The sequence below is a fragment of the Hirundo rustica genome, chromosome 6 (genome assembly GCF_015227805.2).
Source record: "Hirundo rustica isolate bHirRus1 chromosome 6, bHirRus1.pri.v3, whole genome shotgun sequence".
Lineage (NCBI taxonomy): Eukaryota > Metazoa > Chordata > Aves > Passeriformes > Hirundinidae > Hirundo > Hirundo rustica.
This window is the reverse complement of record NC_053455.1, coordinates 29,532,087-29,553,398: the sequence shown is the minus strand read 5'-3', so window position 1 is coordinate 29,553,398 and position 21,312 is coordinate 29,532,087. Positions and strand designations below refer to the sequence as shown.

General features: G+C 44.7%; 1 protein-coding gene across 6 annotated transcripts in view; it reads left to right on the top strand.

The window, feature by feature from the left end:
- The window catches only part of RGS6 (regulator of G protein signaling 6), a 274,185-nt gene that overhangs the window by 235,435 nt on the left and 17,438 nt on the right, over positions 1-21,312 (top strand). For 5 of the 6 annotated variants that reach the window (XM_040066247.2, XM_040066244.2, XM_040066248.2 and 2 more), the window contains exons 16-17: positions 11,489-11,578; positions 19,360-19,413. In XM_040066247.2, coding sequence (XP_039922181.1) covers positions 11,489-11,578; positions 19,360-19,413 — 144 coding nt within the window. The remainder of the gene's footprint in view (positions 1-11,488; positions 11,579-19,359; positions 19,414-21,312) is intronic. The other variant, XM_040066249.2, reaches the window with a different exon arrangement.

Below are 21,312 nucleotides of genomic sequence, written 5' to 3'. Positions count from 1 at the left end.
TGTAGTTCAGTTTATTCTTGACTGTGATAGAAATACGAGTCCTTGCAGGATTCATCAGTGGTCAGTCATCAGTTTGCTTTCTGGTTGTATCAGGAAGCTCAAGGTGTTGACAGAAATTGACAGGACCCTATTGAATTCAAAACCAAATTCCAAGTTTAAGCAAGGATCTCTTGGAAGCGAAATGTCATTTTTTACCAAGGAGGGAGAATGAGGAGTGACTTCTCCTGACTTTGTCTTTTCTAGCGTGCACACAATGTAAAAGGCCTGGTGTCTATTCAGTGGGCATACAGCACTCCGTTTGTAGGTCTGGAGCAAAATCAAAGCATGGAAGAAAAATGTGAAAATAATAATTCCTTGTGTGTCTGTATCATCTTTCACGTAAGAACTTGAAGAAACATAATTCCTGTTTTCTTAAAGTTTTGCCCAGGCACCTCAGTTACATGCATGCCTGTAAAGAACATTGACTAAGGATGGAGAATCAGGGTAACAGCAAAGCAGCTCTGTTTGGTAGTGTAGGCAGCCAGCAAGGGGACATGGGACAGACCAAGGTGCTCTGCCTCTAAGAGGGGACCAAGTCCACCTGAACCAGTGCTGCTCACAGACCTTGAGCCTGCGCTGTGGGGAATTGAAAGCACTGCTGCACTGCATCAGTATTTATACATGACCCGTGTGCCTAGGACTCCTGGAAGCTTTTGACAGCCTGCTGCTTCCTGTGGAGGTTAAGGACTGCACAAGGACTTGACTTTTATTCCTTTCTCCTTCTTTGGCTCTGATTCTGGGGGACTGGAGGAGAAAATCCTTCCTTACACTGCACTCTGGTTCTCTTCTTCCTATTTGGGTTATGGTGACTGTAGAAAACACACAGAGTCTCACTGTTGTGTATTTGTTACACTTGGAAGCAAAACTGCAAGCTCCTGCCCTTGTGGATTTCACAAAACAACCTACAACCAAACAGAATCTGAAATCAAGAGCCCCACAAATACAGCCAGAAGAGTAGTTAAATGTCTGGAGCAAAAATTGAGAAGTGATTGTGGAGGCTTATGCTGGTGTGCCTGACGCTGTGCAGAGCAGGAAACAAAAGACTTGAAGCAGGTTTACATAGGAGCAGATACTTTGTGTTATTATTTTCCTGTTTCAGTTTGTTGGGAGTATTTTTCAAAACGTACATATGCACCGCATGTCAGAAAGTGCTTCTTTTATCTTCTGCCTTCCATTTTAATTTGTGGTTTAGCAGTCATGTTATATGAAAAATATCTACCATCCAGCCGTTGTCTTCCTTTTCTGTCTCTGAAGGCATCAGGCATCAAACTACTGTCTAAGCTAATGCCCTCTGTCACACATGAGCAGAAAAAGAGCCAGGAAAAAGTCACGAGTGACCTCTCTCCTTGCAGACAGTGACAGAAGGCAACAGATCTCTCCAAATGAAAGATCATGGGAATGGGGTAACGAGAACAGTCAGCATATTCCCACAGGACAATAGTCTGCCTGTTATTCAGGGTGCTGATCCTGCCAAGCTGTCTAAAACTACATACATGAGTATTAACAGTGCCTCAGTGCCAGACATTTCCTACCTCCAAAAAATACCTTTAGATGGATTACATGGGAAAGTCTCTAGTTTGCTCAAAAATTGAATTCAGCACTCAGTCTCTGTGATTCTTGTGTCAGTAGTGTGTCACTGTGTTTCTTGAAAGCCAGAAGCAACTGGATGTCAGATCCAGAGCAAGAGAATTTCCTCTTCATGTGAAGGTCAGGAAGCTGCTGATACTGTTTCTTTTCTCCCAAATAGGGAGAGAAAGTCCTTGCAAGTGCATCCTTTCATCTAATCAAGAAGCCAGAGCTCCAGGAGTCCACTTCTCATGGACTTGGGGGTTGTGGTCTCTTCCTGCTAAACCCATCTGCTGCAGGAACACTGTGGTATTTAAGTTTTTTAAGGGGTTGTTACCTTTTTTAAATGTTCACACTCCTAATTAAAAATTTAAGAAAATTTCCCCGGGAAGATCTATGCATCTCATACCTTTGCTCAGCCCACAGCAGGTATGAATGTAGGCTGTCAGGATGAGGTTTGTTGGCAAACAGTTGAAAGATTTCAATATACATTTGGACTCTGAGATCTTGAGCTCAACCACTTAATGGCAGCCCAAGGTGACATAGCAGCAGATATCTTACAATCAAAATGTTGATGAGGCATGGAAAATGCTTTATCTATCCAGTACATGTTCTCTAGGTAGGCATCCAAGCAGGGTTGGTGTTCCCTATCTCAGAATAACCACCTTTACTCGGAAGCTGTGTTCTGCTTCTTTCTGTAGGGCTGTATCCTGCTCTATCTCCTCCTTTGGAACACAAAATGCCCCACTGAAATAGAATTTCCTTCTGCTGTGTGAGGGGTTCTGCATGTTCCTCTCCTTGGTGCAGTTCAGCTTTTTGGCAGGATTTTTCACGGAGTAAAAAAGGAGGAAGCTGCTGACAGCCTGCAGATGTCAGGGTGTTGACCAAAAGGTTCAGTAGTTCCACCTCATAGCTGTACCACAGCATACACAGGAGGGAAAAGCCTTGTCTTCATTGCTGCGACTCCTACATGTTGTATTGTTTGGAAAAGAAATGCCAGTCTCCTGAATGCTACAGAAGGTTTTCCCCTCCTCCCAGGCAAAACCTTTTCACTTGGGCTTTTTGCCAGCAGCCAGGATTTGGCCATATTGAGAGAATCAGCCTCTTAGCCATGATCATTGTTCTCAAAACCTAAAGCTGCTCTTATGGCGTTAGACTCCCGGCAGCCCACTCTTGTCTCCTAGGAGAGCCCTTGCTATATTTAGGACTAAATCCTCCTGCAGTACCAGACTGACCCCTTAACTGCACAGCACTCAACAACCCTTTGCCTCCAGTCCTCTGCACTGCATCTGCCATGGACCCTCGACAGCTCTGCCCTCACATTTGTGTTTGAAGATATGAAGCAAACCAGTTGTCTCATCAATTTACAGAGAAGCCATAACTAAATTTATGTGTTACTTTTATCAATGTGCTTTTCCATGAAAGATTTACATTGTGTTTCCAACTACGTATCTACAGGGCTAAACAAAGGATTTCTGTGTATTACTCAAAATGAGCTCTCATTGCTTACAGTTATCCCTCTTGCTAAGGATCTTTCTTACATTCCTGTGCCTTCAGCCCAGTGTAATTTGTTTGTGGGCTGAAAAAAAAAAGAAATTATACTTTTTAGTATAGCAGGGAAGTTAGTCTATATTACAGGATAATAATTAATCTGGGGGGTTTTTTGGTTTTTTTTTTTTTTTTCCCTTAGTAGCAAAAGCAACTTGGTTGAGTATGAAGAAAATGCACCAGCTAAATCTTGGTGTAAATTATTGTGTCCCTTGAGTATTTGAGAATGGCAAAAAAGATACCGCTCAAATTTTCCAGAGCTATTCACTCTTAGGCCAGGACTCTTGCATGCCATTTAGCAACCTGAAGCATTTCTTTTCCAACTATAAACCCAGGAAAGCCTCACAGTACCGCAGCAGCTGGAGGACCCAGTCCCCCCTGGCCCTGCTAGATGGCAGCACTGCCGGGTACCAGAGAGGCTCTGGGAGGGGGCTCATCATGGTTAATGCATGCAGGCAGCTCAAACAGGCACTACAGCATTTTTGAGAGGAGTGAAATCCTAAATGCAGAGACCAGAATAAGCAGATCCAGAAGTGCTCTTAGTGGGGATTTGGACACATTAAAGGGAGTTGGAATAAAACATAATTTTTCCCTGCTTTCTCACCCCCACTGATGTTTTTCCATGAAGTTCAATCAGGGCAAATGTGAAGGTGTCTTTTGCAGCTTCTTTACTGTTCGTTTCATCTCAGCTGTGCCTGCTACCAACTACTTCAGCTTCCAGAGCGGATGCAGCAATTTTTACTGCTTTTTCTAAAGTGCATTTTAGCACCATCATTTAGGTTGAAGGCAGTTGATCATAATTGCTCTTAAAAAGTTTTGCATTCAGTTTTGGCACAAGTAACTGCTGAAAGAGGAGTAGGTCTCCTTTCCTTTCTTTGGCTTTTTGGAAGATCCTGGTGATGGTATGGTAGGGGGTCCTGCTGGTCAAACAGGATTCTTGAGGATGAGCTGGGAAAAGTATAGCAGAGTAAACAGGACACATCTCTGCTATCCATCTAACGTGGATAGCAGGTTTTGCTGACTGCAGTATGTGTGTGTGCTGGCACAGGGGTTAACGTCAGCTCCTCTGCCACAAATGTCTGTGCGCAGCAGAGGTGCCGACAGACAGGCACTAGGCTGCTGCCAAGTCTAATTGGAAGGTGCAGCAGTCACACACCATGTGCTTGCGGAAGCGTCTGCTTTCTCCTTCCCACGTCCTCTTTGTGCTATAGAGACAGCTTCCAAAAAACAAACTCCAGGCAGGTTCTCAGCTGGCATCTCTTCCCATCCTTCCAGCAAAGGCCACAAGGCCTTCACTCAGGCAGCACTCTCTCATGTGTGAATCTGCAGTAAATTCCTCCCCAGCACCAAGCATACAGGTAGCACAAGTATTAACATTCATTGCAGTATGCCGTTAGTTATTTAGTTGTTTAATCTACTGCTTTACATTGCTTGTGGCTTTTTCCTTTAATGGATTTGTCTGACATGCTGCAAATCTCCTTTGCGGTTGGCTAGAGGTTCAGCTGCATGCTTGCAATACAAAAGGGGTCTCCAAATCAGCTCTCACTAGTTAATACCAGGTGTTGGTGACAGGGTGAAGGAGTGCTCCAAAACAATCTAGAAGATGTTACTGGGATAGCTACAGTAGGGAAGTTTCTGAATAGTTTATGAAAGGCAAAGTGGACCCTTGCAGCTCAAATGTATCTCAACAGCTATCTAGCATTAGTTTAAAGCCCTCAAAATGAGCTAAAAATCATGGAATAGAATAATTAGGTGGGAAAATACCTCCAAGATCATAAAGTACAACCTTTGACCAAACACCACCATGTCAATTAAATCACAGCACTACATGCCACCTCCATTAATTTCTTGAACACTTCCAGGGCTGGTGACTCCGTGACTCCATTCTCTCCCTGGGCAGCCCATTCCATTGCTTAACCACTCTTTCAGTGAAAAAAAATTATTCCTGATGTCCAATCTGAACCTCTGCTGGTACAGCTTGAGGCCATTTCTTCTCATCCTGTCGCTGGCTGCCTCGGAGAAGAGGTTGACCCCCACCTGTCTACAGCCACCTTTCAGATAGTTGTAGAGTGACAAGGTCTCCTCTGAGCCTCCTTTTCTTCAGGCTGAACAACCCCAGCTCCCTCAGCTGCTCCTCATAAAAGTGACTTTCTAGACCCATCACCATTTTCATTGCCCTTCATTGCTGCTCCAACACCTCAATGTTTTTCGTGTACTGATGGGCCCTAGTACAGAACATAGGATTTGAGGTGTGGCCTCAGAGAACCGGGGGACAATCACTGCCCTGTCCTGCTGGCCATGCTCTTGCTGATCCAGGCCAGGATGCCACTGGCCTTCTTGGCCACCTGGGCACACGCTGGCTCATGTTCAGCTGCTGTCACCAGCACCCCCAGGTCCTTTCCTGCCGGGCAGCTTTCCAGCCGCTCTTCCCCCAGCTTAAAGCACTGTCTGGGGCTTGACCTTGCTGAACCTCTTACCACTACCCTTGGCCCACTGATCCAGCCCATCCAGATCCCTCTGCAGACCCTTCCTGCCCTCCAGCAGATCAACACTTCCACCCAGCTGAGTGTCATCTGTTAATTGGCTGACGGTGCACTCGATCCCCTTGTCCAAATCATCTGTAAAGACATTGAACAGGGCTGACCCCAATACTGAGCCCTGGGATCACTAATGGTGACTGGCTGCCAGGATGTAACTCCATTCACCACCACTCTCTCATCACAGCCAATCTGATAGTTTTTAACCCAGCAAAGACTGCATCTCTCCAAACTGGGGGCTGCCCACTTCTCCAGGAGAAGGCCATGGGAGACAGTACTGAAGGCTTTGCTGAAGTCCATGTAATCCACAGCCTTTCCCTCATCCACCAGGCAGATCAGCTGATCATGAAAGGAGATCAGGCTGGTCAGGCAGGACGTGCTTTTCCTATACCTGTGCTGGCTGGGCCTGTGTAATGGTAATCAAGATGATCTGTGCTAAATGGGAAACCCCTGCTTGAAGTGAGCAAAGAATTTGTCATTTCTCCTTATTCCCCATCATCATCTAAAGTTTGCGGCTGTGTTTAGGCACAAGCAGGGAAAAATTTCCATCAGCAAGTTCAAATTAAAGGGCTTTCTGGGATCTAGCTGGTGTTCAGAGTTCATGAGAACTTTGTGCTTGGCCATCACAACTCCAAAAAAATCTCAAGCCTGACGCAGAATATCAATACTTGTGGAATTAGGAATGGATGTTTAACCATTGATTCTCTTCTTGTCTCATATACACAAATCAGAGGAAAGAACCAAGGTTTTCTGCTAAAAAGAAACATTCTTAACAGAAAACATAATTCCTGGGATCCATCACATGGCTTGTGCAAGTCAGATGTTATTATTTCTTTATTATTCAGGTTTTTTCCCATATTTTTTCTTGAGTGTTCCCAAGGTTCTGCTTATCTGGCAGCCATGCCCTCCTCAGGGTCACTGTGCTTTGACTGTGAGGGGGAAGAGAGACCTGAGATCACATTGCAGCACATCGATTTGGAGCAGGTGCAGCTTTGAGATGGTTTCTGCTATCTCAGCCACCTCCCACATTCCCGTCTGGATCACAAACTTTTTTTTTCCTCCCCCTTTCCCCTCTTGTCAGGAATAATTTACAAAGCCTGTCCTTCATCTCTTTCCAAAGGTAAAGCATGTGGAAGGAAAATAGCCAAGAGATGCTAAACCTTATCAGGGTTTATTTCCCTGCATTTAAGCTCTCAGCTGTCAGGGGTGAGATTTCATGTTGGTTTCACATAATTGTAAAAGAGAAGTTTTTTGTGATTTATCTCATTGGTTCCTTTTTTTCTAGAAGGGACAATGTTTCCCCCTTTTAAATGTACTCTTTGTTCTTCTTCAGTCACGTAATGGTTGTGGCAAGTGGAATGGTTATGTTGTCTGAAGTGTAACTCTCATGACAGAAGACCAGGTACAGAGAGTATTCTCAGTGAAGCTGGACAGCCCCCAGGACCACTGCATACTTTTCCCCACCATGGAGAAGATGTGATTCAGGTGCATAAAACACAAAAGAGGTTCTGCCCTTTTTCTAATGCCGAGGTGCAAGCAGATCCCGTTGCCTCTGTTGCCTTGGTTCAAGAACTGGGAAACAGCAATAACAGGGACATTTGATAGCAAACCCTCTCTGCCTGCAGGAGTCTTTTCAGGGATTTGTTTGCTTCCTGCAGATAAAATCCACTGCAATTATAAAAGCAGGTTTTTGTGTCACTCTCCATGTTAGACTGACATTTCCCAATGTGCATCCATTGTCACAGGGGAGTATCAGTACATGCTCTGCATGCTATGTGAGGGACTGAGTGACTGGTCAGCTCAGAAAGCCAGCTTGCCAAGGCTCCCTCACACATGTCAAATCAGTCCCTGTCTCCACTTGCAGCTGCTGCTGCAGTGGCCTGAGATGGCAGCTTGGTGCTCAGAAAGAGCCAGCAAGGCTGCAAGGGAGACCAGTGGGACACGTGATGCCTGTCAACTGCTGGCCAAATCTTGAAAGAATTTTTTTTTTTTTTTTCCTGCCATTTAACTGGTTTTATAAGCTACCTTGTTTAATGGTTTAATAGATCACTTGGACAATTTTGTCAGATGATTATTTTAAATCCTTGGGTTTGCAATGTAACGCCCTAAAGGATTGCTGTCTTAGGGCTGGAGCGTGGAGCTGTGAGACTGAGCCATACTTGGGAAGTGGTACACAGCAGTGTCTGGGAGACATTACGCCACCAGATGAAATGGTCCTCCTGCTCTTGTGCAGATAGGGCACAAGAACTTCCCATAGCACTTGTAAAGAAGTGTTGCAGTGATAATTCTGGACAGACTGCTCACAGCACAAGAGACTGGAATGTCCAGAGCGGCAGCTGCATTGTTAAAAATTACACAGGTAGTGCATTTACTTTTTCTGTTTTAAGAACTAGCAGCAGTGAGCTCATTACCTTGTAATAAACAACTTAACAAAATGGAGAATTATCAGTATAAGGATGGAAAAACTCAAATTTCTTACAAGCACTGTTACATAATGTCAGGGAGATTGTGCATGTTTATAAAGTGCATTGCACTGGGAGATTTCAGTCTTCAGTGGGTGTCCTTTCTTTCCACCATGTGATAAAAAGGTAGAAAAAAACCCAGCTGCTCAGTAAAATAAGAAGTGAGAGACCAGTGGGTTGCAGTGATCCAAAGTGAGCTAAAAATCCTGACAGAGAAGGATAAGACAATTTGCACAGAGCAACTAAATCCAAGCCCACACCTCTGCCTGTTGCTCAGGATTCCACAGAAGAATACGATCAGTTGTTAGACCTCCAGTAGCCTTCAATGTATTTACAAAATGGGGAGCTGCTGAACACTAGCTGTAGGTTCTCCCTAGGAAGTTGCAGATTCTAGAACGCATACGAGAAAATAGCTTGGTGACAAAGAACAGAGTAGGCTATAGATCAAAACAAATGTTCCAGCCACTGGCTTTTCCCATCCTGCAGCTAGATTTGGTGTATAAGTGGGCCAGACACGCACCACAGCCACAATTTCAGCAATCTTCATGGTGCAGTCTCAATAGAGATTTTCACTGTAGCAGTGCAAGTTGTCCTGTACTGTTGCAAACTGGAAGGCAGTCTTTGCTGACCTGAGCAACTGGCTTGGATTTCCAGTAGGTGCTTCAGAAATGCAGTGTTGTAAAATGAATTAGTTTATCATTCATGCCTTCAGTCTAGAGATTGTTGAAAGCAAGCCCTTTGAATTCTTACTATTAAAAAGTACAGTTTTCTTCTGAAGCTATGCTATGCATTTTCGTGTGCCCAACCTTCTTTCTTCATTAGCATTCAAAGCCTAGGAATAGTTATTCCCTGTTTGAGTATATCTGTGGTGAACAGCTGAAAGGTAGCAATGTTGCTGTTTAGTGATTCCGAGATGTGAGAGAAAATGCTTCATACCAATTAGCTAACTGCAGTAGCAACAGTGCTGTGGCTGTGCAATAGTCCTATTTCAGGGAAGGGCTTCAGTTAAGAAGGCAGCTTGTGGTTTATTTCATCTCAGGATCAAAGCCATTTTTCTCCTTCTGACCAGCAGATACTGAGTTTATACTAGTTTAAGGTCAAATACATAAAGTTGTCTTGACATGAGCGAGGATGGTAGCTGCCACTGGTATGCAGGTGGGTCATATGGCCAGCCTCGTGTGTTCTCCTTTGCCTCTGTCTGTGTGGTAATGAAAACTGGAAGTTATTTTCCAGAAATATTATCATCATGTTTCAGACCAGACCCAATTGTCTAACCACTGGTAAAGAAACCATTTGGAGCCCAAAGACAGTAAAAAAATTATGCATGTCTAGCAAAACGTTAATATAAATATCCCTGTCACCCACCATGTTGCCTCAGCCACAGCACCTTCCTGCCCACCTCAGCACCTGTCCCACCTGCATGTACTGGCTGCTGCAAAGAGGACCACTAAGAGGATGAAGGCTCTGGAGTCCCCTCAGGCCCTTCACTGTTGATGGGCTACAAGGTACCCACTTACTCATCAGTCTCCTCATGGTCCTGGAAAAGCACCAGTTCGGTGGGTTTGTTTTCCAGGTAGTTACAAAGAACTCATTAGGAGGACATGGAGTCTCCTTGGAAACCTTAAGAGGTAGCAGTACAGACAAACTGGTTGAGGTGTGGTTTGGTTTAAATCAACGGAGTCCTGAGTTTATGCTAGTTGAAGTATTTAAGAGAGAACTGATGTTGAAAATCCTTACTCATGTGCAAGAATAGAAACCTGTTGATGATCATATCCATGATGTGCATTATTTTCCCTCCTCATATTTTAGGGCATACTTGGCTCATTCTGTCCTGCATAAATAGAACGAATGTCCCACAGCTGGATATCAAATCTCATGGCAATGGTGTATATAAGGAGTATGAAACTGTGTCCTACCATGTGTTTTTTCTGAAGCAAGAAGGGTGACAGTTGCTAAATAGCTTTATATGAATGATTATATTGCAAAATCTTGTGCTGTCCTTTGGATAGATAGTGCTGCACAAATGAGGATCTGTCAAGACTAAAAGCAAGTATGGAAATTAACCAGTAAAAATTGTTCCACACCAGAATGTAGCTCAAAGAATACATTTATGCTGTGTCGAAGGAAAACCAATGGCCCTCGTAAGACTACACCAAATAGTGTAAGAAACCTGAATTAAGCAGTTCCTCTGTGTAAAGACAGGTCATTGCTAATTACCCGTGATAGTGAAGATAAGGGAATTCTGCTTGACTTGTTAACACACCCAAAATAAGCTATGCGACTTCTGTCTGGTTTGGTTCTTCTAAAGTTTCATGTACAATGGCTTTAGGGCAGGAGAGAATATTTCACGTTGTATAATTCGCTATAGATAAAACTGCTCATTAACTCTACAAAAGTGCTTCCTTGGGCAAAGTCTAAGGAAAGGTCCAAGGTGCCTGTTTTTCTCTTGAGCCCCTTTAGTGTGTTCTCAGTCATTATCTGGTCAAAGTATTTTGATTTTATTTTTTTGGTGTTTGGGATAATATCTTTTGTAAATCCAGGGATAACTAGGAGAAAAGCTGACCGTGTTAAGGGATTCTCAGCAGGAAAGTAAAGCTTAGCAAGGAAATTAGAAAAGGGTATGTATTAAGTTCTGCTGCAATGAAACACCACTCTGTAAATTTGAAGATAAACAGAGTAAATGCTCTCAGAGCAAACTGGTAACAGTAGTTTGACTTAAGAGAAGACCTTAGGAGAGAGACTTATCTAATGGAATTTTATACATATGATGTATCCATCTACATCAGAGCTAGTCATATAACTTCCCTGCATAGTCCCCACAGATAGGGGCTTTTGCAGGACATGAACATGTTGGCTTACTTGGGTGCATGCCTAAAGAGGAGATTAAATATGTGCAAGTATCAGGTCCCCTCCATGAACAGGAAGGGAGTGCTGAGTGATTGTTCAAGTATCTGTAACTGGTAAAATGGAACCTAATCTATGAGACAATTCCTGGTGTTTATTTCTTCTTTCCAAGGTAGGCATTTTCTTATAATCTGGGGACTTCAGAGAGCTTCAATCTTTGCAGAATAATCCTGATGAGCAAATAATGGGTGCCAGCCTTTGGGGTGAGGGCCATCTCTTTGCCTTGTGTTCATACAGCCCCAGGCACAATAGGGTCCTGCCCCAGGATGGACCTCGTGTACACTGCTACAACATAGATAATCAATAATAGCAGACTTAATTAGAACCCTGATCAGTTTCTCATCCTTCCAATTCTCTGTGTTTTAAGTCCTCGTGATGTCTGAATGAGGTTTGATAACAATTCTCTGTCTCTCATTTCCCCCCGTCCCACAGGAGCACATTTACAAGCTGATGAAGAGTGACAGCTACGCGCGCTTTCTGCGTTCGAATGCTTACCAGGACTTACTGCTGGCAAAGAAGAAGGTATCTGTTGGAAAGGACATGCTTGCATCTCTTAGCACCTCTTGATTCTTGCCTGCTGCTTGCTGCTAGTGTGAAAGTGAAAATATTGCTTCCCTTTTTTTTTTTCTTTAAGAAGGGAATGAGCACTTTTGTCTTCTTCACTGGAGGTATGGCATCCGTGTGCACAGCCTCAGCATGAGTTTGGGGAAAACATGGTGACCCAAGGTAAAAGTAGTACAAAAAGGTGTTTGTCTAGCACAGCTGTCTCCCAAACTCAGTGTAGGCAATACAAATTGTATTACCTCTTTCTCATGGAAAAGACAGTATGTGATATGAGAAGCATAACCCATCAATCTGTTCATTACATGTGCAAAATTCTCCTATTAAGGTTTTCACCTCCCTAGTCTCACCATGTGATATTCCCTTTGGAGGCCTTACCTATAGATCCCCCTGCAGCAATTCCCATACTCCTTTTGCTCGCTCTTGCCTCCCCAGAGATGCTTCCTTTTCCTCAGAGACAGGAAACAATTGCAATGCGTGTAGTAATCAAGAATTCCAGCCACATTGTCTCACAGGAAATCTGGGTTTGAGCTCTTCTTAGCCTTTTTGGTATCTGCATGAGCTCTGCCAGCACCATGATTCTGTCAGGAGCATCCAGATCAGGGTAGCAAAGGAGATGTTACGTAGAGTTACAACTCCTGTCCTCGAGTCCCCTCTTTCTAAGGGGTCTAGGAGAAAAGCTACTGATTTCTGCATTTGTGGCTGTGCTCAAATGCTTCCTGCAACTCCTGGTGAATTCCCATAGCTCTATGTGTGTGTCTGTGCATGTGCATGCCATGTACATGTGTGTATGTCCCACTTGCATTTGGCTCCCAGGACCGTATTTAAATTGACTCCTAACTCCAGCAGCCTGAGTGTGTGGTTTCCCATCATCATCTTCCCTGCTGTTTTCCTGCTGCATTCTCTGTGTGCTGCCAAATTACATTGCATCGGCACAATACAATGAAATCCCAGTGGTATTTTTGTCCTGATTGTCATTGTGTGCCCTAAAAGCATGCATATGGTGACAAAAGGAGACAAGCCTCTCTGTCTTCTGTGCCTGGGGCTACTGGCAGGTGGATTAGCAAAAGGTAGTGGAGGGCAGCAGAGAGCCTCCTGTTTCAAAATGTCTGGTCTGAGACAGCATAAACCAGTGCTGCTTACATTTAGAAGGGTTAGACCTGACTTAGTTCGGAGACTGGGAAATGGAGGAGGTGTGAGGCAAAGTCTTCTGATGGTATAAACCATAAAAGCTTCTGCCATCTTCCCAGCCCCAGTGGCTTATGGCCCCCCTATCCCCCAGTCTCCATTGAACACATGAGCATTCATGTGCCTGAAAGCCAGGAGAGCTTTCTCCTCCCAGCCAAACCCACTCGAACCAAAGGTTTATTTTTTTGCAACCCTTGTTTGCTGTCAGATCAAGCCCTGGATGTGTCAGCATGACACCCTCATTCCCCCGCAAACTGCCGCGGGAGCAGGTTTTGGTGTCATGTTAACACAGCCATGAAAGCAAGAATCACGTTTCTTTTGGAAAGAGCTGTGGGTGCATGAGTAAACATATGAAGGCACAGAAGGGGTAGATCTGTGCAGATGTGCTGTTCATCAGCTTCCCGTTATGCAGGAGGGGAGTTGATGTTAGTCCAGAGTCTGTAAAGCTCTTTGCAGCCACATTACATTGTGTTGGGCAAGTGAATGTTTTGGAAGCAGTGTAGGTACAGAAATGATGATAGAAAGAACATGACATTTCTGTATGCTGAGCTACATGGTCCTATCCTTAGGACATTTGGTGCAGCTTTGAGAGGCAGCCTTTTAAAATTCCTCTAAATAGCTGGAAAGCAAGGGAAGGAAAAGAGGAGCACAGTGGAACATCAGAGCCTGCATGGATGGAGGATTTGGTTTAGAGCTTCCAAACAAAGTCCTGGATTTACTGTTGTGAATAGAAATTTACTGCATTTCTTTAAGTTGTGATGAGTACGCCTCTCTGAGGCCTATCTTTCCCCAGAGTCATTATCCTCACATGGCTTGTATACCACACTGATATGACATAGCTTACTTTCATTACTGGAAATAAGTTCTGTCAGAACATGGGGTAAAAGAGTTGCTTGCACTAAGCAAATGAACTATGGCTTCAGATCCCCACATTAATGTTTTGTGGATAAGTTTGTTTCATTTGGGATCTTTTGCCCTCCAGCACTGGGTTATGGCCAACTGAGAGGGCAGGAAAAAGGGAAAGGTAGATTGTGTGGCTAGGGCACAGAACTGGGAACCATAAAATCTGTCTGCTTTCCCTGGTTACCCTACTTAATTTCTTGTGTGAGCTTGGGGGAAAAAAAAGTTCAACCTTGCCTGCCCTATATCCTCCTCTTTTTCAAAGGGCAGTAATAATAGTGACCTGCTCAGCAGAGAGATCCCAAAGCTTGATTAGTGCTTCAAAACAAACTTCACATTTCTGGTATTTGTAAAATACTCTAAGTTTGAAGAGTTACTTTCTTCCACACCATACAATAACCACAGATGTGGGAGCTTTCCCTCCTTGCTCTGGGAGTACAGTAATGGAGGGGAAGGAAGGAGAAGAAATGATGGGTTGGGATTGAGATACAATGACAGAATTATGAGGGGAACATATTGTTCACACCACTAACTGATGCAAGACAGCAGACATAGGCAGTGTACAGACCAGACATACATACTTTGTTAATCCATTTTAGATGTTTTTTCCTCCGTTCTTCCCAGTGTCATTATTGCAAGTAACCACAGTATTATTGGCCTCAGTCCTGCAGATTCATGGTGCTCAGCAGGGAACATGAGGTTGGCCTCCAGCAAGGGTGTGATTGGAAGCAGTGAGCTGCAGAGGGGAAAAAATGGGCGTAGCCTTCTGCCTTGAACAGAAGGCCTCCTCCCTGCCAGGCTGGAGGAGAGATGAGAGCACAGCCCTGTCCTCAGGAGGAATGGCCATCTGCCCAACCCAACTGGAGCTCTGGGCCTCCATTCCCAGCCCCCCCCCCCTGCAGCAGGTAGAAATCACGCGTCTGCTGAAGGCGTCTGGCTCGGCAGTGAAGGGCTGGATGTGCAGAGATCCCCGAGCGACTCACTGCCTTTTATTTGTGTATCTATGCAACACATCCCGCTGGTGCTACACAGAGTCAAGCACTGACCTGCTCCTGTTTCTGCTGATAGGCACCTTGCTGCAGGGTTCTTACAGCAGGTAATCACTGCTGCGCTGCCCTCCAGCCCTTCTCCATGGTAGCCAAAATGGGGCTGGATGTCCTTAGACAGCAGTGATCCACCTGTCAGGACAAGTGCTGTGACAAACCTCCTCAGTCAAGGCACGGAGGCATTTTGGCAGGGTGACTTGGCTGCGGAGCAGGGGTTTATTCCTTGTTGAAAGAGCAATGTAGATTAGTTAGTGCACAATAGAAGGGGATGCAAATGCACAGGAGCTTTTGTTAATGGTGAAGAAGCAGCCAGACACATGCTCTGCTAGTTATTTTTGCAGAGAAGGGAGCAAAAGGAACAGAAAAGACCTCGAGGTACTTTCCATTATTTACTGTAAAGGTGAAACAATGACAACGGTTGGCATCTCTGCATTAGCTGAAGCGGCAGCTGAACTGTCACAGTGTTGGTGTTCATGTCAGCCTGGCATGGGGTGGCTTCCTGCCATCCGGCCCTGCCCACAGGCAGGGAAGCATCCTGGAAAGGCAGCCACAGCTGTAGTGCACACAGGCTGTGAAGCCATGGGAGTGAGCCCTGCAGCAGTGAGGGAGGAGCAGGTTGGTATTTTCTTGGTTTAGAGTATTGTTTTGCTCTCCAGCTAGTTCAGGGAAGTGTGAATTCACCGCGATCCTATTCAAATGAACACACAATATATGCAAAATACTCCGGCCTCTTCATGTGCCCTTTGCTTTCTCACTCTGAACAGGTAGATGTGACTGCCTGAGAAACCCAAGATCTGCTCCTGGCCTTTTCTGAACCCAGGGTCAGGGATATTATTATCCTTTATTTTTATCTGATGCCATTCCCTCTAGAACATGTTATTTTTCACCAAGTTAAAGTTCAAAATAAACCCCACTTCACACCCCAAAGTTTCATACCAAAAAAAAAAGAGGAATCAATAGTCAACAAAATAAATCCAGGGAGGGAGGGAGGGAGATAGAGAATTTTGCAGACCTTTTGCTCAGAAGACCGAGTATTCTATATGTATTTCCCTATCCCTTTTCAGATCCCTGGCAAAAAGTGTCAACAAGGGGATGCTTAGGAGCTTCAGGCCATGAGGAGCAGGCTCAATTTCCAGCACGCACCTTTTGAAGCATTGCTTTTAACCAGGCCCCTGTGCCAGCTGCTCTGTATTGTCCAGGAAGGTTCCTATTGCAGATTATGCCCTCTTCTCAGTCCCATCAGGGCACACATGGCCAGTTTGATTCAGTGGCAGGGCTTGTCTAGAATGTTGTAAAGATGCTGAGCAATTTTCTTATAATTACTTTTAATAGTCAGTGTCAGCTGGTTTTCTTAAGTTTTATTCTACTTAATTTCCATGTAAGCAGAATCTACACAAATGAATTTAAAGTTTGGATGGCTGGTAAATGATTAATCATGGAAAAAAAGGAAAATTCAGATAAGCCAGTCAATAATTAGTGAATGGCTTCTATGTGGTGAGCTCTGTTTGCTGTATCTGCCTGGGCTGAGAGGTTTTCATCTGCAGCAGGGATGGTTGTTTTATATTTTATCCAAATGCATATGTCTTTTGCCATTAGCTGGTGGAGTCTTTTGGTGTATTTACTAGCAAAGATTGCATTTTTTGCACCTGGGAGGACTACATGACCTGGCGTGCATACGTTTGTTTGCCTTTTCCCTTTGCACACACAGTGTGTGTTTGTGCAAAGGCTGCCGTAGCTGTTGCAGCAGGCAGTGGCTCCAGGGTCCAACCCCAGGTCTGTTCTCTGCACTGGGATAGGTGTGATTCAGTCTTTTACTTTTTTTTCTTTTTTTTTTCTTTCTTTCTTTCTTCACTTTGTTATTTTTAAATTTCCTTCATCTGGTGTGCAAGGCAGCCTCCCCAGCTCAGCCCCGTGCTGCAGAGCTGTGGGCAGGCGCTCCCTGCACGGCAGGCTGCCAGCCACACGGGGCAAGCAGACAGGAAGAGCCAGTGAGCTGTACAGCCAGCACCCACACCCACGGACCTTCAAACTGCTCAAGCCAGCTCATCACTCCGCAGCCAGCCTGCCTCAGCTGCTTTTTATTTCACTAGAAAATGTCATGCTTTGACTCAGAGCTGGATGCTATGGGGACGAGCTTTCCACGCATCCAGCTGGTCCCAGCCTGCCACCGCCATGCCAAATGTGCAGAGTGACTGCAAACAGAGCTTTGCAAGGCGCTTCTGTGAGCACTGTCAGTGCTCTGTGTGGCTGCTTCCCCACATGTCTTCAGCTGTGGTAGGCAGCAAACAGCCTTGTGTGGGGCTCCCTGTGCCAGACGAGCTCTCAGCACCTCAACAAGGTGCTCATCATCTTTGAAGACCACCATCCTGCCTTTCTGATGGGTGGGAAGATGCATCACCTTGCTGGTAGAAAAAACAGAGATAGTAAATTTTGACAGTGAGTGCAGAGGCACAGTGTGGCCTGTATAGCAGCTCACTATCCTTTGACCCCAGTGCAGACCAGAGCTCCACTTCCAATATGCAATTGGGTCAGACACTGATTTTCCAGCCTGCAGGAATGTCATGCTGCAGACTTGCCTTGCTCCCCTAAGGAACCTTGCAGAACACTCAGTCTTTTGTTCAGGTATTTCTTCTCCTGAAACTGTGTCTTTAACTTGGCTGCTGGTGGGTCTTGCCACCCCTGCAGGAGACCAGTGCAGAGGCCCAGTGCCCAGCTGGGCACTGTTGTCCTCAGTCCTGCTCAGTGGGACATGTCCAACCAAAGTGGCAGGAATTCAGCTTCTCTCTGTCACCTCTGCTTACTCAGGGTGTAGGGACACCACTGAGGCTACTTCCAAGAAGGAATCTGTGATGCTGGGAGCACTTGCATGGCTCTAATACACAGCCAAAGCGTGTGGCTGATGTTTCTTTCCCCCTTCCTCTCCTCTCACATGCAAGGAGAGGCAACTAAACCTTGGATTAGTGCATGTTAAATACTCCTTTGGGGACCACTGGACTGGGTACATCACTGCCTTCCTGCCAGCCACGAAGGCTGCTTTATTGCTTGGTACTTGCTTTGAGGCCTTGGCTCCATCCTCTGTGTGGGCTAAAATGACATGCCTCTAGCTTTCACTTTTGATAGCAGTTTGGGACATCAGAGCTGATCCTGTGGCTTCCTCAAATGGTTATAAGTGTGGAGGTTGCTTGTTTCTTTCTTCTGGATAAAGAATGTTGCTTGTCTTAAAGGGCCCTATGTTTTGGTCTCATATTTGATGATGCAGCAGGAATAATCTGCCGCATCTCTCCATGGGATGCTTAAGACTAACCTTGTAGACATCAGAGAGCTGTGAAAGCTGTGATAAAAATGCAGAAGAATCAAAAGGCTTTGCCTAGACTCAACTACACAACTTCTCATCCAATTTATCTGGTATAGTTTTGGCTTCCTTATGTTTTCTCTATCTGATTTTTTGCACTGGTCCTTTGTCCTGGGGGTTGTTACTGCAGCTGAATCTGTGATAGATGATATGTCAGGTAGGTGCCTCTCTGGTGCAGCGCTTGTTTCCAGTGCACTGTGATGCACCGTCATTACTGTGTGGTTGTCCCTTACATGTAGCTCCTTATTCCCTTCATGGCAGTTTTACTTCCATCTTACCACCCCCATTTTGCTGGCTCACCACATTAAAATGAGTATCTCTTCTGAAAATGAGCAGTGCCCACAGCTTTCTGACTGCAGTGAGCTTTCTTCTGTAGCACTGAGTTTCTTCTCCTCTTCTCTGTAACATTTTTTTTCTCTTAGATGTTCCAGCAAACATGCCAATAAATTATTTCGTTCTTCCTTGTTAGTGGCGATTAGATCTCCCTTGTGCCAAATGAACGAAGCGCTGCAGTGAGCAACATTCTCAGGGATATGTTAATAAAGCCATCATGCACATGCTTGTTTTCTCACAGTGCACTTGAATGTCTTCTTGCATATGCATAGTCCTGTACTCTAGGTACAAAAATATCAGTGCCCCAGACTGGTCTGTATCTTTCCATTCTCTTGCAAAGACATGCATATGCTGTCTTGTGTTTTGATGTAGCCAAACTTATTGGAAATATGTCTCTACTCTTTGGATAAATAGGAGAGTGTAGGTTCACTGGCAGTGACTCCAGTGGTGGTTTTCTTCCAGTGCTGTATTCACTCAGACATTGCTTTTTAACATTGTGAAAGCTACTGTGGTTTTTGTCATCTCTCTACGCAAGTAGATGGGAGCCTCCGATAGCTGTTTAGCAGATGTTAACCAGAACCAGACGTCCCAGCTTGAACAGTAACAGAAGGAGAATTCAGTGAACAAGAAATCAATACCAATAGCTGTAAGACACAGCAATGCACAGGCATATATGAACCATTTGAAAAACTCACAGGGGAAAAGTGACATTCTCTGAGAGTAAAAGTAGTGATGGCTCTCATTCTTTAAGGCATTTTGATTTCTTACGTTTGCTATTGCAAACATTGATTTCTGCTTTTTACCGTTTTTTACAACTTTTTCTTCTTGCTGCTTCCTTATATTTTGCTGCTGTTTTAAAAGACTGCATTTAAGCTGAAGGGTTTTTTCTGTATTTTTATCTCCCTACTTCGTTCCCTGTTAAGCCAGAGAATGAGCAAGGTCGTAGAACTTCTCTAGAAAAGTTCACTCGCAGCGTGGTAAGTTCCTTTTCTTTTCCCTCCTCCCTTTCCTCAGAACTTCATTTTCAGTTGGGGGAAATGTGGATGCTTGACTTTTTATTTCATCCTTTATTTTTGCAGCTAGCATCTTTGCAGCTTCTCTCTTAATATTGTAGCTCATCTAAATAGTAGCTCTAAAGAAGGGGCTGGGGTGGGGGGAGAAATGGCATAATGCTCATCCTAGCTTATCATCACTGCAAAAGCAAATTGATTTAAACACAAAGTTGCCTTTTTGCAACATTCCCACTACAGTATTTGCTGTGGCTTTTCCTTGCACAGTGAAGTAGAAGAGCATGGTTCTCATAGCTCCATTTCAACAGTATCCGTCTGGTTCCATAGTGCATGGATAATGATACCGTTGCATACATATCCACCCACAGCACTGCAGCCGCTGCCTCCGTTGCCCCCATCTGTCAGTGCTCATGTAAACAGTGATGTGCGATACCCTTTGCCTCGTTCATGATACCGATACCGGAAAAGGAGCACGGTCACAGCAAGAAACACGACACTGTTAAACCTGTTAGACAAGGGGACAGCGGGACCTCAAGGGCAGCGGGCAGATGTCCTCCCTCTTTGTCCTTTGGCAGTCTCCAACCTCCAGCCGGTCTGTCCGGAGCTTGGGCAAAACCTGCTTGCCCCACTCGTGTTCAGGGATCTATCTGTGCAGTAATTTTTCTACAGAACAGGAAAAGCAAGGAGAGGGGGCAGGACCAGAGGCGGATACTGCAAGTGGAGTGGAGTAGCAGGAATACTGGGCAGCACAGGCTGTGTTTTGAGCTGCATAAAAAATCAGTGTGACCAACAGGTTGTGAAAGGAGATTCTGCCCCTCTGCTCTGCTCTCATGAGACCCCACCTGGAGTGTTGCATCCAGCTCTGGAGTCCCCAGGACACGAAAGACATCAACCAAAACCAGAGGAGGACCACAAAGTTGATTAGAGAAACAGAGTGCCTCTTCTACAAGGAAAGGTTGAGAAAATTGGGTTTGTTCAGTCTGGAAAAGTGAAGGCTTTGGGGTTACCTAATTGTGGCCATCCAGTACTTTAAAGAGCACATTGTGACAGGACAAGGGTGAATGAATTCAAACTAAAACAGAGTAGGTTTAGATTGGATGTTAGGAAAAAATCTTTACTGTGAGGGTGGTGAGACACTGGAACAGGCTACCCAGAGAACCTGCAGATGCTTCATCCCAGGACGTGTTCAAGGACAGGGTGGATGGAGCTCTGAGCAATCTGGTCTAATGAAACGTGGCCCTGCCTGTGACGGGGGTGTGGAACTAGATGATCTTTAAGGTTCCCACCCAAAGCATTCTGTGAGTCTACGACATTCTTGCATATGTGTGTATATATATATATGTACACTACATACACACATGGCATATAAATACAGTACTTTTGTATATCCTGAGAGAAACAGGAAGCTGTGCAGGTTAGTGTGAGCTGCTGTAGAGCAAATAAGCTGAGAGCAGCTCTTCCTGACACTGCTGTGCTACAGCGCAAGCAAACCCAAATGTAATATACAAGGCTTTGTAGTACATCCACTGGCAGACTTCCTGAGGAATGTATTTATATAGCTAATGCATATGCACACATTTAAAATATGTTGATACAAAATATATCACTATGCCCATCTGCATATTTACTACTTTCTAAGAGTTTGCCAGGGAGAGGAGTAGGAAAGATTTTTTAAATTTTTCTTTAAAACAAACTATGCAGAAATATTTACACCAAGTGGTAAATTCTGCTCCCAGACTTGCCAAGTACATGGAAGAGTAACTCTCACTTTACTAGACTGGCTGGGTTTATAGTTGCACAGCCAAGGATGGATTTTTCTCTTGCATTTGGTTTGAAGGGTAACTTGACAAGCTAAATTTGAGATGC